The 18,258-nt window shown below is 31.7% G+C and overlaps 1 protein-coding gene across 3 annotated transcripts in view; it reads left to right on the forward strand.

Annotated features, from left to right (window-relative positions):
* TRAPPC8 (trafficking protein particle complex subunit 8) overlaps window positions 1-18,258 on the forward strand; it is an 81,142-nt gene that overhangs the window by 27,663 nt on the left and 35,221 nt on the right. For all 3 annotated transcript variants that reach the window (XM_039843888.1, XM_039843870.1, XM_039843879.1), the window contains exons 10-16: window positions 1,067-1,167; window positions 4,159-4,264; window positions 10,291-10,422; window positions 14,412-14,636; window positions 15,595-15,703; window positions 17,162-17,356; window positions 17,778-17,908. In XM_039843888.1, coding sequence (XP_039699822.1) covers window positions 1,067-1,167; window positions 4,159-4,264; window positions 10,291-10,422; window positions 14,412-14,636; window positions 15,595-15,703; window positions 17,162-17,356; window positions 17,778-17,908 — 999 coding nt within the window. The remainder of the gene's footprint in view (window positions 1-1,066; window positions 1,168-4,158; window positions 4,265-10,290; window positions 10,423-14,411; window positions 14,637-15,594; window positions 15,704-17,161; window positions 17,357-17,777; window positions 17,909-18,258) is intronic.

Here is an 18,258-nt window from a genome sequence, read left to right on the forward strand (position 1 = left end):
ATAGAACTGTGTGTACATTGTGTGTGTTAAAATATAAATTGGTTAAGAAAACATGTTTCAGAGCTGTAGAATATTTCATCACATGGATATGACATATTTCCATTAGGTTTATTCATTAAATTTTGGAGCAGACACTGCTGGCTGCTGGGAATACAGAGATATTCTGAAACAGATATGGTTCATATTGTCTTGGAACTCATATTCTTTCAGGTTAAAGGCTTTCATCATGTCCTAGTTTTTAGATAATTATTTCTATATATTTGTTTAAAAAAATGTTGCAGAGAAATACATTTATTCATTCTAAAAGTTTTTTCCTCTGAATTTCTGAAGATTCCATTTATTTCTAGTTAATTTTTTATTAAAACTTGGTCTATGAGAGCATAAGCATGAACATAGTAGGACATTTTACCAAGAAAGCCAAAACTTATAATTTAATTTCTAAATCTTTTAGCACCATTGTATATTATTTGAATTATTAGCTAAAGTCATAGATACTGACAAGAGAATGAGTTTTGAAAATGAAATAAAATACCTAGAAAATTGACAGTAATATAGGTCTGAGGAATGGTTTTTGTGCCTTCTGTAGGATGCAGGATATAAACGAGAATGTGAAAATTCTCGTATAGGGCAAGCTGTTGTGAGCTCTGTTTTCATATTTTGATGCCAGCAGTTGGAAAGAGATGTATTTTATTTTGTCTCTCTCTGTGGTCCTATCATTGATCTGTTTTCTACTTACTGAGGAATAGAGAAGAACAGGGAGGGAGGAGTAGCAGAAATCTTAAGCTTGACTCGCTTGGTAGTTGTATATATACTAACTCAGAGTGTTTACTACTAGGTCTTCTTGAAAAGCTCATTTAAATACTAAATGACAGACTTTGGAATTTGACTAGAGAATTTAAAAACTGAAAGCATATAAATATATTTTTCAAGTCTGCATTAGGCTATGAAATTTATACATGTGCATGTATTAAAAACAAATTTTATTCCAATTTTTAGGCTTCCTGAATGCTAAACTACAAGAGTATTTCCTCTTTTGAAATAGTATAAATAATGTCTTTTCCTTTAGGAAATGGCAGCAGTATCAGCTTTTCTTCAGCCAGGAGCACCTAGGCCATACCCTGCACATTACATGGATACAGCAATCCAGACATACAGGGATATCTGCAAGTAGGTGACTAGAATATTTGTGTTTTATCCACTTAGAGGTAAATTTGGCATTTATATTGTTATTGGATATAAATGTGTTTTTGTTTTTTTTTACATTGAACTTAACTCCTAAATCAAATAATAAAACACGTGTTTTATTACATTCTTTCCTATTTTGTTTGGATTTGTGGTTAGGAATTTGTTATATGTAATGTTGAGGTTACATGTTATATTGAGGGTGATTTGTATTGTGTTAATATCTGACCTTAACCACTGTTTAGCCAGGTATTAGCTATTTTGAACATTCCTTGTTAAATGCGCATAACACAAACAATTAAATAATCATCCAGGGAAGAAAATGAGATGTTTTTTTTACACACAGTGAGTTCTATTGGAACTCTATAGAAGTTAGAACTCATTACCTGTAATGAGACTATGAATGATCCAGAAGTAGTCAGAGGAAGTTTCATGGGATGTTTGAGGAATAGGCCTTGAAAGAAAGGTGTTTGGGGTTTGAGAGCCATGAAGACATTTCAGAAATTGTGATTGGCAGGAATAATGTTTCGATGCATTATTACTAAAGAAAGGGAATAATAGAACCCTGGCTTGGTTAGGGTGATTGTGAAATGCATTGGGTGGTCAGTTTGGAAAGGTGGTTTGAGCCTTAATCAATGTGGGGAGCCTTAACTCTCATTATTACTGTTTTTAAGCTGTAGTTAAGAGTCATGTAGCAGTAAATGGGGAGTTACTGAATATTTGAGTAGAGCCTTGACATAATAAAAGTGATTTTTCAGAAATATTAATCTGACTTTTCTATGTATCATGGGTAGGTTGGAGGATGGGTTGCAATTGTCTTTTATAATGTTGAAGTATAAGTAGTATTAGTCTTAGTGATATGTTTCCAACACAACACTAATAATAATAATTAACATTTATTGAGGGCTCAGCATTTGCCAATATGCCAAAGTAATTTACATGCTCATTTACTCTTAAGCCTGTGAAATGGTGGGCACTATTATTCTTATTTTACAGACGAGGAGACTGAAACTTAGAGTTTAACTTGTCCAAGGGCATGCAGCTAGTAAATGGTAGAGCCTGTATCAAATCCTACCTATTATGTCTTATGTAATCTGAGAATATATTTGGAGATTCTGGCAGGTGATACAGTCTCCTGTGAAAGGGGAACCATTGAAGAGTCTGAAAAGGAGAGATTCAAAAGGTAGAGGATCTAGGAGAGAGATATCAGGGAAGCCAGAGAAGTAAAAGAGTTTTAAGAAGTTGGAACATTCTTTCTGGACAAGATTTTTCTTGTCTGCATGAAACACAGAGCTTTTGGAGAGATGCACATGGAATAATGCAAAAAAAAAAAAAAAAAAAAAAAGGATAATGTCTAGTAACCTGGATAGCCAAAAAAGCCTTGGCAATTCAGTGTAGTCCTTTTGTCCACAGCAGAGTATATGCTTTTTCTAAATACACTTAACTGTCATGCATTTTACTTTATAATCTTCATTCTAAGTTACCATAATTGGTAAGATTTATCATCAATTTAATGGATATTTTAGGATAATTAGAAATACTACATTAATTATACATATCAATTTTAAACAGCTCGTGTCTCAGAAATATTAAAATGTAAATAAATTTTCTTAAAATATAGAAAATACAATATTACTTTTGCAAATGCCCTCTTCTTCGAATGCCAAGCTCCACTTTTTAACTGATGAGATTCTATTTATCTTTAAAATATTTTCTTAAATTTCTTTTCTTTTATGAAACTATCTCTTCCCTCCTTTGTCTCCCCAGATCATAATAAAAATCAATCATAACCTGTTTATTAACTTCTTATATCAGTTTCATCTTTTAGATAGGGATTTTCATAGAAATATTTGAGTCCTCAGCATTTCCATTGGCTGACACAGATGATTTTTTAAAATGTTGCTTAAATTAACAACAAATTAATAAAGTCCTGGACTTGGTAGGTTTGTGCCTTAATTACTGACCACCTAGGGAAATAGGTGAAGAATTAAACATAAATAAATAAAACAATGATGTTAAGATTTAAGGAAATTTATAGTTTACTTAAGGAAACTCTTTAAGGACTGAGCATATTTGTGCATGTGTGAGTAGGAGTTAGTCTTTTATCTTCATTAAATCATTCTTAGATAGTCATAAATACTAACCCTCTAAGAAAAACCATGATTTTATAGGAAGTATGTGGCAGATCTGTAATTCTTTTTGTAATTTTTAAAAGTGGTAAATTGTAACTTAAAAATATCTCTGTTTAGAATTACCTTCAAGTTAGTATTTTTTGGTTGTAATTTTAAGGTCAAGTGGTAGTTTGATAAAAGAGTTAGAAAGCAAAAAGAGAAAGATGTTGCTGCTGTTTCCCAACAAAAGGGTTCACTGTTATAATTTTACAGTAAGAGATTGTTTTCATTTAATTTTCTTATTTTTAAGAATGAATAAAAATAAGAATTAGATTACCGATGGTAGCAATCCCCCAAGAAAAATCAACCTATTGTGTTCTCGCAAAGAATTTTTACTTAGGAATTAGGTAACATTGGTCCCATGCTCTCTCTAATTGAAACTTCTCAATGGTAATACAAGAAAGAAAATGCTTAAATATTCCTAAAAATAGCCAGTGGAATGAAACACAGATAACCAGAGTTTGCAATGAGGAAGGAGAAAGAAATACAAGTAAAATGTTTATATTCTTTTCTATTCAGAATTTTATTTAAATAGCTGCTGGTTCAGAGATACTCGTTAGGTTCTAGCATTTTGCATACATGAAATGTGATTTTGCATTGTATTCTTACTACAAAATAATATGTTAAAAAGTTTTGATGGGTAATGAGAATTTTTAGGGTTTTTTTTAACCTTTTTGGTAAGTAGAAAACAAGGACATAGATTTCTTTTTTCTCAGAAATTAGACTTGGAAACTTTTATTGAACTATGATGTATTAAGATATTATTGTGGTGCTAATTACATTTTTCATCTTTTTTTTTTTAAAGGAATATGGTATTGGCTGAAAGATGTGTATTGCTTAGTGCTGAAATCTTAAAAAGCCAAAGCAAATATTCAGAGGCTGCAGCTCTCCTAATACGGTTGACCAGTGAGGTACTGAAACTGTGTAGTATTTAATCAGTATTATTTCATAATTTTTAAAAAGTGTTTCTTTTTTCTTGAGAGGGTGTGCAAAACATAAAATTCAAGGGGAATCTTTCTTTGGGAATTTATAACATGACTACTTTAGTTATTGAATTAATTTTAAATGCAATATTTTATAAACTGATTTTACTTAGAGTTTAAGTCCACATTATTATTAACCATAAACATGTATTGTACATCTTCTATGAATTAGCTTCTGACCTATGCATAACAATATTTAAAGTAACATGAGCGTGCATCATTCCTAATAGAAAATTGATGCTTAAAAAGAGTAATCACTCAGGATTTTTAAATCTTATTTCACTAGTATGAACTTAAAAAAAAATCATCTTAATTATTATAATATAGATATTATGATTATTTCGAAGGGAGAAAAAGGAATCCATTTATAGTTGCTGTTTAAGGTTTATGACACATTAAGTTGCTTTGACTCCAGGCTTCGAAAGAATGGTAGTAATTCTTTTATAAGTATGGTTAAAGATGCATTTTTTTGGATGAATGCTTAAGAACAAAAGAATAAAATCAAACACCTTTGTTTTGCCCTTTAAATGTTAATGTACACTACAGGTTTAGTCCTTGGACTGATTGCTGTACTTTTTACTCTACATGTTTTTTGGGTGATCTGTTTACATGATTTTCTCAAATCTGTGTCCAGCTCTGACTCTTTGAGCTTTAGATTTGTACAGCCAACTGCCTTTTAGACTTACCTACTTGGGTGTTTCCAGTGCACCTTTAAGTTGACATTTCAATAACTAGATTCATAAACTTTCTTACCTTATAGATTATGATCTTAAATTATGTCACAATTAGCTAGCTCCTTATTTGCTCCAGGCAGAAATTGCTTTAGATGCTCCTATATTTTCTTGTCAGTAACATAATTTGGCGGGGTGTTGGTCCGGGTGGTTTACGTCTTAAACATGTTTTCTCTTTATATCTCCAAATATTATACTTGTCTCTTTTTCTTTAATCCCTCTTCCTACTGTTTTGGTTCATGTCCTTTTCCTGGACTGTGTGAGGCCCTTTTTCTTCATCTAATTCACTAGTCTTGGTATCGTTCATATTCTTCAGATAGTTGTTAGCAATACCACAGGTTTTCCTAAGTATCTCTGTCCTGCCCTCTCATATAATGCTTTACGACCTGACTTATTATATTATATTGGAAGTTATATTTAAGCTGTTAGCTTTCAAGGTTAGGGGACTGTGTTGCCTTTTATATTTTTATCCCTAGTGCCTAACACTGGGCTTGGCACATGGTATATGATTTACAAATGTTTCTTGCACTGAACCATTAAATATTCTAAAAAGATTTCTGTAAGATAAAACTAACGAGGTTAAGAGATAATATTAAAAATGTTTAATAATTGATATTGCATGAACACTTACCAATACGAACAGTTGCCAGACATAAACTATTTGGTAGAGCTGAATATAGGCTCTTGAGTGTGTTGATGTTCTGCATTATAATAAATAATCTTAACTTGGGTTTGAATATGTTGCTCTGTTTTTCTACCTAGGGTTTATCAGTGAATGTTAAAGGAATTCATGGCCTAGAGCGTGAATAAAATTTCTTTAGAGCAAATTCTTCTATCTGTATTGTAACCTTGTTATTTTGTCATTGTTCTCTTTTCCTTTCCAACTCTTTGTTTTCACCTTTTTCAAACCTGGATATTTTATTTTGTCATGAAAGTCTAGGAAATTTATCCTTTTCATTTACTGCTTTGGGGTGATGTGTGGAGGGAAGCGGTGATATGTTTCCCCAGAAATTGTGATTCTCAGTGGCCTTTCTGCTATATCTTTCAGATATTTCTTTTAGCTAACTTGAAAATAAAGACTGCTAGGTATACTATATATATTTATGTTAAATTTGGACTAATTTGCACTTATCGTATATGGATAGTGAACTGAGTTACACACTCTTGATATTCATGAATTGTATTTCTTAGATTTTTGCTGATACCATTATAGCAAAAGACAGCTGTGAGGCTTGAGTGAAAAGAGTTGTGCTTTGACTTTATTTTTTGGACTGCAAATTTATGGGCAAGTGAATCTTATACTTGTTTTATTATGCCCTGGCATTCTCAGCATGGAAGAGCAAACCATGATAAATGATAAAACATGCCACATTCACCAGCATGTAGGATAGTATATCTGAATTTGGTGCTTAAGACATGATGCTTTTCCTCTACTTGTGTTTGTGTTTCTGTGTTGAATGTTTAGTCTGTGCTTATAGCCCTTTTTCTTTGTTACTGCATTTCAGTACAATAAATCTGCTTCTCAGGGATAGTAATAACAATTTTGAAAAGTTTCTCCAGCTTAGGACGGACTGTTCCTGTGGTAAATTGATCAGCTTTATAGCACCTTTTCTGTTAACCTTACAGTTATGCAAAGAAAAAAATCTTAGAGCCATCTTTGAGATTTGATTCGGTTAAGTTTGTGCAGCTGGTGCCTTTATCAATTGTGTTTTTATGGAAGGGTTTATTGAAGCCTTAGCTTAGACTGTTTTTTCTCTCTATATTTATCCTCATATTTTACGCTTTTGTTAAAATTATCTCTTGGTTGCGGGCAAAGTTAATAGGCTAGAGTTCCTGTTAAAGTGGTATCACATGTTATTTTCTTAGTTCCTTATGGCATCTACCTGTATAGATGTGTATATATGTTCATATCAGAGATATGAACTGCCAGTAAAATAAAATTTTATTCTTCACCTCATTCTGAGTCTCTGCTTTCTAAATAAAACTATCACTGTGAAATTCTTTAATTTTTCTTCCATCAACCCTAATGGCAGTTATTCTTTTCGGGGCTTTTTTTTTGTTGCAAAACAATGTTTTTTCCTACTTTAGATGTGACTATAAGAGACAGGGACTAACAAAGAACAAAACTGCAGTGAGATAAAAATGTAGGGTATTCAGATCTGCAAATTGATTCTTTCTGCAAATTGACAGCTTTACTGTATGCAAGAATAAATTTTGCTTCAGCTAAATTAATATATGCCATGGACTTCTGAATTGCTTCAGCTAAATTAATATATGCCAGGTCTTCTGAATTGGTCAGCCATTGAGTGTTAAATTTGAGAATGTTGAGGATTTACTGTGCTGGTTCTTAACTAGATTGTATATTAGAATCATTTACATACCATCAAAGATACATAGGACATATTTCTTATCTTGATCAGAATGTCCAGGGTGGCTGCCCATCCAAGTCTTAAAATTTCATGAAGCGTCATTGGCAATTAAATACATATATATATATATGTATTTATGCCGTGTGTGTGTGTGTGTGTGTGTGTGTGTGTGTGTGTGTGTGTGTGTGTGTGCGCGCGCGCGCGCGCGCATGGGCATGGGCATGCTAGGATAAACTTAAAAATTTATAGGAGTTAAAGAAAATGCGAAACTATTGAGAAGCCTAAATAAAATAACAAAATAGAAGAAATAATTAGAGAAAATTACCTGTTCCGTATATTAAAATGTATTATAAGGCTATAGAGATTAAAACTGTTTACATTGATAAGAATAGACAATAATGGAATAAATGAGAATTTAAATACTACATATGATTAGGTGTCATTTAGTGGGAGTATTATGTTATTCAGTGAATGGTATTGTGACATCTAACTAGCAGTTTGGATTCCTTTCCTATTCATTACATGATAATATCATTACAGCTGAATTGAGTTATATTGCGAAAAATACCCCCCACCCCCCCAAAAAAACTGGAAGAAAGTACAGGAGAGCATTTAAAAAAATCTAGGAATAACATCGTTTCTTAGCTTGATGCAGTATCTTGAAGCCATAAAGGCAAAGGTAGTATGTTTGACTACTAAAGAATGGACCCTTTCATGTCAAAACTGGGAAATACTATTTGCAAATGTATGACAAAGGCCTGATATTAAGTGTACAAAGGGCTCTTACAAAGCAGATAATCACAAAAATCCATTCACAAAAGAGTATAAACAGGCAATTCAGAGAAAAAGTACAAAGACCTTTAAATGTATGAAAAGATTAACAGCCTTACTATTAAAAAAATATATGTTGAGAAACAAAGTGTTGTCTTTATTTTATTAAAGGGGTAAACATTTAAAAAATGACTTTTCACTAAGTAGAGTGGAAAATACACACTATGTTGATGAGAATATATATTGATCCTACTTTTTTTTGTAGCAGTTTGGCTATCTTAGAATTTGAAGTATGTGCATAGCTTTCATTAACTCAGTTCTACTTCCAGAAATTTGTCTAATAAAAATATTTGTATAATTACTCAAATGTTTTTAGAAAGATGTTTGTCAAAGCATTTTTTGTAGTTACTGAAATGCGAAGCAATGTTAAATCAATCAGTTGGACACTTAGTAAAATATAGTACATTTATATAATGGAATACAATATAGCTTCAAAAGAAATGAAAGATGTAGATGTCTTGGAAAGATGTCTATGATATTAAATTTAAAAAGTTAGATAAAGAATACTCTGTATAATACCACTTATGCATAAAAAAGTATGTGTAGTTTTAACAACCTATGTGTTTAACATATAAGCCTATATATGATATATGAGAGAAATGACACACTAACACCAAGTGAGTAATAATAGTTACCCCTGTCAAATCTGATGAGGGATGGGATGGGAAAGATGTTCACTTTTTTCCTTCAAACATTTATTCTTTAAGAAAAAAAGAGTCTGTTAATTTTTTTTAAAAGAAAGTGTATTCCTAAATCAGAAATAAGCTCTCTAGCTTCTTTTAGAGAAATAATTCTATTCTGATGCAAATCCTTGGTTAAGAACTGCTTGTTAATTGTATATTCCTGATTTTTGCACTTACTAGCTTTTGGATTTTATTTACTAGAAAAATTATCTGATTAGTTTTTGAGGGGGTTGAAACAGATATCTATTTACTGAATGCTTTTAGAGTGTTTCCTCAGATTTGTTTCAGCTCTAATATAATTTTATGATTGTTAAAGAGATAGTTATAATGATCTATGAACACTTTTTGCTATAATTATAATTTGTTGAAATTATTGCATTTAAAGTCAATGTTTTCTGTTTTCAACTTTCCTTGGGGAAAATAATGGCAGCAGAACACATGGAAGGGCATGGTAAGTTCAGCTTGAGAATAGCTGAAAACCTAGAGAAAGTTTGATGAAAATGTTGTTGATACTTGATCAGCAACCTTCAGTACTTTCTCAGTTATTTTTAAAGTAATGATGACTCTTTCAGTTGAAAAAGTTGTCCTAATAGGTGAGGATATGAATGCATTATGTATTTTTCATAGACACTATTGTAAGATTCAGTTGAAGTGGAAACTAATTCAAGTTGTACCATTTACTAATGTACTAAGAGCAGGTGATAATCTTTGAAGGGGAAGCCTTCTGAACTTGTTAATAAAACGTATTTTGGCCTTCTTGAATTATAGCAAAAATTGAGAATTCATTTTTAATACAGTAAAAATTGATAGAGGATAAAGTATTAGATTAGATTATTCCTTAATCTACACACATTCTGTTTTTCCTTTTTTCTTCAATGGATAGAAATATGCTCTTGGATGGATGGAAATATGGACATCTAATTTCCAGAAGAAATTTGATTGATGTGAATCTATTTTTTTCTTTGCTCTGTTTTCCGGTTTACCTTTAATTAGTATACCTGTATTAAATTCCCAGTTTATATACTTTTTTGCCATTTGAAAAAGGATTACATTTCTCCAGAGACTTTTTACGTGGTGCATATAATAACTAGACATTTAGCTTTATGAAAAGCAAAAAAAAGTATTTCATGGTGGAGAAGTTTTTGAAGGATTTTTAAAAAATGTGTGCTTATTGGAAGAATCATCAAGATTAGATTACCCCTTGATCTCTGCCCTCAGATACTTTTAAGTTAAACATCGAATATGCTATATATTATTTTAAGAAAATTAATTTGTTTCACCAATTATCTTTTTTACTTTTAACTTTGTGAAACTAACCTTTTCTTTTAAACATTCAATAGGATTCTGATCTTCGAAGTGCACTTCTTTTGGAACAGGCGGCACATTGCTTCATAAACATGAAGAGTCCCATGGTTAGAAAATACGCGTTTCATATGATCCTGGCAGGCCATCGCTTTAGTAAAGCAGGGCAGGTGAGTGCATTTTCTTTAAAAAGAAAATTATTTATTTATTTTAATTTTTATTAGAATTTACTTTATAAATTCTAATTTGTTGTTTGTTAATTTTTTATGATTTAATATTAATCTTAAAAATGGATAGAAGTTTTGTTTCAAGGTAATGTGTTATATTGGTAAGGATATGAATTTGGATTTAGATAAATCTGGGTTTAAGTCTTGATCTTTTGTTCACTACTTAACTTTGGTAAACTTCTCTGAGCCTCATTTAAAAAAAATTTTTTTTTAAATAAAATTTGGAATTTTGTCTCAATTTTTGTAATGTTAAACCAAACCATATATATGAAGGGCCAAATATTCTTAACAAGGATTGAACTCTCCCTACCTCGGCTCTGGTCTTCTGTTGTTTCTCAGAGTACTTTGTAATGGCATTTACTAAATATTAAATGAGTAGAAATCTTCTGTCTCTTGTCCCTGGAAGCAGTTGAGTTGGAGGGACTTTATTAATTTAGAGAGACATCTCCATCCCCAGTTGTCCCTTTAAGCATTAGTTGGAGGGAGCTTTGCTGGAGGCATAGACTGATAACCGTAGTGAGATGGTGGTTTGTTATAAATAGATAGAAGTGTGGATTCAGTAATCATCTCTCTATTTCAGGGAATCTACGGGTTGCTGAGCATATACCCATAAAATCAACATGCTCTTGTCTCTTAAGGAGCTTTCTATCTAGTAGGGGAATATGAGGATTTTTTTTTATGTGTTACTATGAATTTTTATGAACTTACTTAAATTTTTCAAAGTTTGTGTTAACCAAAACATGCCAGTGGTTTTAATTGTATGTTACTTTAAAGGTACAAAGAAATGAAGGTGTTCAAAAATTATTCTCAGCATAATACCTTGTAGGTCCATCCATGGTATTACAAATGGTAAGATTTCATGAAATAAGTCAGAGAAAGACAAATTTCATGTGATTTCACTTGACTATGGAATCCAAAAAACAAAATAAACAAACAAGCAAAACAGAAACAGACTCATAAATACAGAGAATAAACTGATGGTTGCCAGATGGGACAGAGGTTGGGGGGCTGTGTGAAAAAAGTGAAGGGATTAAGAAGTACAAATTGACAGTTACAGAATAGACATGGAGATTTAAAGTACGGCATAGGGAATATAGCCAGTAATATTGTAATAACTATGGTATCAGGTGGGTACTAGACTTATCAGGAGTATTACTTTGTAAATTATATAAATGTCTAATGACTATGCTGCACACCTGAAACTAATATAATATTGAATGTCAACTGTAATTGAAAAAAATTTTAAAAATTACTCTCAACTTCTTGTGAAAATACCATGATTTTTAAGAATCAACATTTGAAGATTGAGTTCCTCCCTATATTTTTAGTAACTGGCAAGTTAGAAAATACGTGAAGTAGCAATATGTTAAATATAAAACTAAAAATAGTTATAAAATTAAATGTTTTATTATAATAATTGATACACTCCATGAATTAGAAGTTCTCAGGCTCTAAAGTGCAAAATAATTAAAAACCGTAACTGTCATTTTTAATGGCCTTTCTTCCATAGTAAATACAAGTGCATCTGAGATACATTATTCCATTGTTTATCTTTGCATAAAGTGTTCTATTCCAAAATTTACAAAACATATTAAACATATAGTTTCCTTTGCTTAGGAAAATTATATACCCCATTAAGAATGGTCTCTTATCACTTATTTTAAAAAAGTCATCCTTTTTCTACATCTTTTGCGAATGGTTTCATTTGTGAGAATGATGATGTCATTGGAACTGGAAACAGCTGCTTTTGTATTTACCTTCTGAAATTACAGGGCATATTGCTTCTAGCAAATGCACAGAAAATTAAAAATGCTACACTTGTAAAAAAAAAAAAAGGCTACACTTGTGGTAGGATGAGATACATTTGTTATCTGGCCTAGTAATCATTTCTAATTGCAGTTATGCATGGAGTTAATAATTCCAAGGTAGTTAGTTGGTTTTGCTATTTCGTGACCACTCTTTTATATACCCCAAACCCAGAAAGTTCCATTCTCGGACAATGTGTAGAAACCTGAAAGTATGACTTGGAATGCAGATCTACTGGAAAAGCAAATATATGTGTTACTAAAATTGGTCAAGAACAGTATCTTCCTTGGAAGACAGGGTACATAGAGCACACACACTTGAGGCCAAGTTGTTTCTTAGGAGCACCAGATTTTCATGACATTTCCATTATAAACAGGTGTGTATGTTGACTAGCATGAGTGAGGACGACAGAGTAATGCCATTTCTCTCAGTCCTCTCTGAGAGTTCATGCTGAATTGCTTATCTTGTCCCCCGAAATTTTTTATAGTTTAATTATTTTTTCATTAAGAATATCAGCAAGTAAAAGGCATTTAAAAAGTAGAACTGGTATTATAAAGATTAAAATCAGTAAAAATAAAATTTAAGAAAGTGCTAGGAAGGGTGTATGTGTTTGTGTTCAGAATGTCCTGGACAGTCTTTCTTATTTTAAAAGGTAGATTTTAAATTTTGTTACCTTTTAAATCTCATTAGATGCTTTCCACAAAATCCTTAAAAATGCACTTGAACTGAACACTTAGACATATTCAATTATTTTTCTGTATCTCTCAGATTTTAAGACTCAGTATCTGTCTTCCTTTACTAAATGCAAAATGGAGATTAGTGTTGTTTTTTTCAAGAAACATCACTTAAAAATTATTTTGAAACAGTCTCAAACTTAAAGAAAAGTTACAAATACAGTTCAGGAACTTTTGTTTACCTGAGCTATTTGAGAATTAAGTTGTCTACCTGGTGCCTTATTACCCCCAACTACATTAAGACATTTTTCCTATCTCCTAGAAACAAGAACTTTTCTCCTGTATAACCAATAATACAGCAATCAAAATCAAGAACTTAGTTCCAAGACAGTACTACTATCTAATCCTCAGGCCCCATTTGGGTTTTGATAGTTGCCCCATAAATGTCCTCATAGCAGAAAGATCCTGTTCAGAAAGATCCTTTGACATTTGAAGATTACAGGCCAATTATTTTGTAGAGTGTTGCTCAGTGTAGGATTCTGTGATGTTTTCTCATGATGAGATTCAAATTGGGTATCTGTGTAGGAATATCATAAAAGAGAGACTATGTTCTGCTTATGGTGTGCTGTCAAGGGGCACATGATTTTGATTTACTTTCATTTTCTCTTTATCAAGAAAATGTTTCTTTTATTAAAAAAACACAATTCTGTCTATACATGGTACAAAATTTGTAATCTACCCTGGGGAGGGGAATGGGTACAAGAGAACATTCTAAAGCAAAAGGTTTAGTGGAGAAAGGCCTCCTTGTTGGCATCAAATCCCATTTTTAGGGTGGAAGTTGAGTTCACTGGGTAGCAGTGATAATGTGATTAGCATGAAATATCTACTCATGAGTGTGGCAGGATGCAGCAGTTGGCAAAAGAAAAACCAAACTATCACTACCAAACAAACAAACCACTAGTTTAAAAATGCACATTGGTATATAAATATATATATACATGAATACACCATATACTCACACATGCAGTTTTAGCGCACACAGGGTATTTCCATTCTGCCCAATGCAGTGGTGTAGAAAGAGAGATGACCATAACAAAATTGAGACTTCATAAGGTAGCCCTCACTTACAGGCTAAAAACCAAGCCTCTAACTAATCTACAACTCCATATGCTACTACTGCTTTGGAAATTCCCAGATGGCTTTTCATGAAGTAATTATTATTCCTGACATTTTAGACTTCCTGCTCTTGGACAAAGCAGCTGCTTGCCTGCTTCAGGATTTCTTGGTTTTAGTAATAATTGCAGAGAGGTATTCCTAAGTGTTAATTTCATTTTCCTTATCATTCCAGTCTTGGAAGAACCAGTTACCAGTTACTTGATTGTGTGTGTATTTAGTTTTTTCGTCTAAGAGAAATTTGGATAGTAATACTTTGTTTTGTTTATTTTCTTACAGAAAAAACATGCTTTACGCTGCTATTGTCAAGCCATGCAAGTTTATAAAGGAAAAGGCTGGTCTCTCGCAGAAGATCACATTAACTTCACTATTGGGCGCCAGTCCTATACTCTTAGGCAACTGGACAATGCTGTGTCAGCTTTTAGGCATATTTTAATCAATGAAAGTAAACAATCTGCAGCTCAACAAGGGTCCTTCCTTAGAGAATATCTTTATGTTTACAAGGTGAATACTTATTTTCAAGAGTAAACGATAACATATTTAAGTCATTTTCAACAAAAGGCATATTCAGTGCTATCTAGTAGGAGTCTACTAAAATGGTTTTAGTAGAATATATATAATTATCTGTTATAATAAAGTGTGGCAGGCTAGGCTTTTTGGTCAGAGAGCTGAGTTGCGTTTCCCTTCCACAGTTATTTAAAAGAGATTTTAACTATTCCGGTAAAGATTTGATTTGTAGCTGTTCTTGGAATCTTAAAAAAAAAGAAAGAAAGATGCCACAGGCTTTCTGGCCTATTCACTGTGTTGGTTTGTTTGCTTGTGTGTGTGTTTTTTTTTTTTTTTTTTTTTGAGTCATAATTGATTTTACAATAGATTATGTCCTCTTACCATTCTTTGGAAAAGTATGTTCGAAAGATGAGGTATAGATCTGTGGCAAATTATTATAGTGTAACCCAGAAAAATTAAAGGAAGGAAAAATATTTCCCTGAGACAGATGGATAGGAAATATAAAGCATTGTTTTATGGGAAAATTGGAAGTTGTAATTTTTTTTGTCAAGGCCTATGAATAGTGAATATTGTATTTATGCCATGCAGAAAATAATTACCCTTTTATACTTGATTAATTTGAAATTACAGGGTTAGAATTTTGGTAGATAGGATGCTGTAATGAGTCACAGGAAGTAAAATGCACACCAAAATCATGTTTGGAAGTTTAACGTCCAAAGAAAGCTAACTAACTAAATAACCTTAGGAAGATTCTTGTGGGCCAGAATAAGTGATATCTAAAGTTCTTCCTAGTTGTAAATTTTATGACTGATGTGTTAAGTAAAACTAATATTTCTTTATCTTAATATCTTTGCTTAACATGTTTTTAATACCTTACGTATTAAAAAATGAGGAAGCAAATATGAAGAAAATGGAGTTTTCTCTAATTCTCTTTTTTCTTTTGTATTTCTTCTAGAATGTAAGTCAGTTATCACCAGATGGTCCATTACCTCAGCTTCCGTTACCATATATTAATAGTTCAGCCACACGGGTTTTCTTTGGCCACGACAGACGACCTGCAGATGGTTAGTAAAGTTTTTTTTTTTTGGTCTTGTTACCTAGTGACTTTTTTTTTTAAGTTAGTTTTCTTTCTCAATCTAAAAAATTATGTGTACTTGTTAAAGAATATTTGAAAATAAATAATTCTGTACCATATCGCCTGTCTTCCTACCACCTAAAGTTAACCACAACTTCAGTATTTTACCTTTCAGTCTTAAAAAACAATAGCAGCAAACTAGCTGTAATTGTAATGGCTTTTCTCATATAATATAAAGAATGCTCGTATTATTATATAATCTTTATAAATATTTTTAATGGCTTTAAGATATTCCTTTCAGTACATGCATATAAAGTATTTTAACATTTGCTTGTTATATAGACTATTTCCATCTTTTTGCTTATATAAAAATCATGTTTTAATAGACATCTTTGTGTGTAAAACTTGTTTTCTTAACTTTTTATTATTGAAGTTTTCAAATAAATACACACAAGTAGAGAGCAATTACCAGAATTCTGCTGTTCTTGTTATAAGGCTTTTTAAAATATAGGACTTTTCCTCAGGGATTGAGCCTTACAATGGCAGTACTGGGCCAAAAATATAAATCTGTTAAGGCTCTTGATGCATGTTAAAGTAAACTATGTAATTATAAGTATTTTTATATTTGAGCTTAATATGTTTCTTCTTGAGATCTAATTTAGTATTTTATTTAAAAAGTATTTATCAGGATTTTTATATCAGCATTGTTTTTAATAGCAAAATATGAAATAATAGCAGAGTATGAATTGACAGATTTTGTTATATTAATATAATGGAGTCATGCTATAGGACATAAGTGAACTAATTCTACATGTTTCAACATGGATAATACCCACCATATAACGTTGAGTGAAAAAAGTTATAGAATGATAGATCAGATATAATTTCATTTATATATTTCAAACATACAGAGCAATTCTATGCATTGTTTATATATACACTCACATATGGTAAAGTTAAAAAAAAAAAAAAGGATAAGAATGCTATACTTCAACGTTGGAGTAGTTCCGGGAAGTAAGAGATGAAGAATCAGGGAGGATTCCACAGATGAAGACATCAATTCTATCTATAATATTTATTTTATAGAAAATATTTGGGATTATATGACAAAAGTTGACTTTTGTTAAATTTTGATATACAATAAAGCATTATTCTCCATACTTTATTCATATGTTTGAAGTATTTCCTATACAATTATTTGTGGAAGACTAGGGAAAATGTATCCTTTCAGCGTCAGGAGGAAAAGACGATGAGTATTATAAGCAAAATTCCAGTTAGGCTAAAGTTAATAAGAGGATATTTTTCTCTCAGATAATTGGAAATAGGTAAGTGTTGAGCGTGTATAATTCTTTGGATGACTTAGATTTTTATTTAAAATACGTTTCATTTGAGGGTCAGTATTAAAGAACATGTGCATTTAATTTTACGCCCCCCCTTCCCTCTTTAGGTGAAAAGCAAGCAGCTACTCATATAAGTCTTGATCAAGAATATGATTTTGAATCGTCTCAGCAGTGGGAAGAACTTGAGGAAGAAGTTGTGGCCTTGGTTAACAAAGGAGTAATTCCATCCAATTTCCATCCCACACAATACTGTTTGAACAGTTATTCAGATAACTCGAGATTTCCTCTTGCAGTGGTAGAAGGTGATATACTTGAATTTTTATACATTTTTTTGTTTATTTTACTTACAGCAGATTCAAGATAATTTTCTGTATGCCAAAAATCACTGGAAGCTTGGGGTACAAAAATAAATTAAGAACTCATAATTTAATGAGCTGCATTTATAGAACCAAGCAGTGGTGGCTCTAATACAGATAGATGCAATATGCAGTTGGTAATCGGAACAGAGAATGCCAGCCATTCTTAGTACAGAGAAATTGGGGAAATCTTCTAGAGAAGGTAGTTTTGAAACTGAATCTTGACTAAATGGACATTTACAAGTTGGCTAAGGACAGTCTAGGCAGAAATTCAGAGCTATGAAAGCAAGGTCTGTTCATAAAATTGAAGCATAGGGTGTAGTATAGGGGTTTATTGACGTTATTCATTTAGGCATTTTTTTTATAGAACCAATAACAGTGGAAGTGGCTTTTAGAAACCCTTTGAAGGTTCCACTTTTGTTGACTGATTTGTCATTGCTCTGGAAGTTTCAACCTAAAGATTTCAGTGGAAAGGATAATGAAGAAGTTAAAGAACTAGTAAGTTATTAAAAGGTATTTGTAATAAGCATGTTTTCGTAATAGCCTAACAGTTGCTATGATAATATTTCAACTTCTCTGTTCAGTGAGCTATACTTACTCTTTCTTAAGCTATGTTCCCTAGTTATAAAAACTATGTTATATGCTTATTGTTGAAAATTGAGAATACAGAAGAATATAAGGAATAAAAGTAAAACTATCTTCTCAGTATTTAGAAATAACCACTTTAGCACTTTGCTGTATTTCCAGTCATTTCCCTTTGTATTTTTTGCTCATATATGGGATTGTCTGATATTGTATATGGTGTTTTTTCTATTCTTTGTTGATTTAAATGCATATTTTGGTTATTA

This window comes from Pteropus medius, unplaced genomic scaffold (genome assembly GCF_902729225.1).
Source record: "Pteropus medius unplaced genomic scaffold, Ma_sr-lr_union100, whole genome shotgun sequence".
Taxonomy (NCBI): Eukaryota; Metazoa; Chordata; class Mammalia; order Chiroptera; family Pteropodidae; genus Pteropus; species Pteropus medius.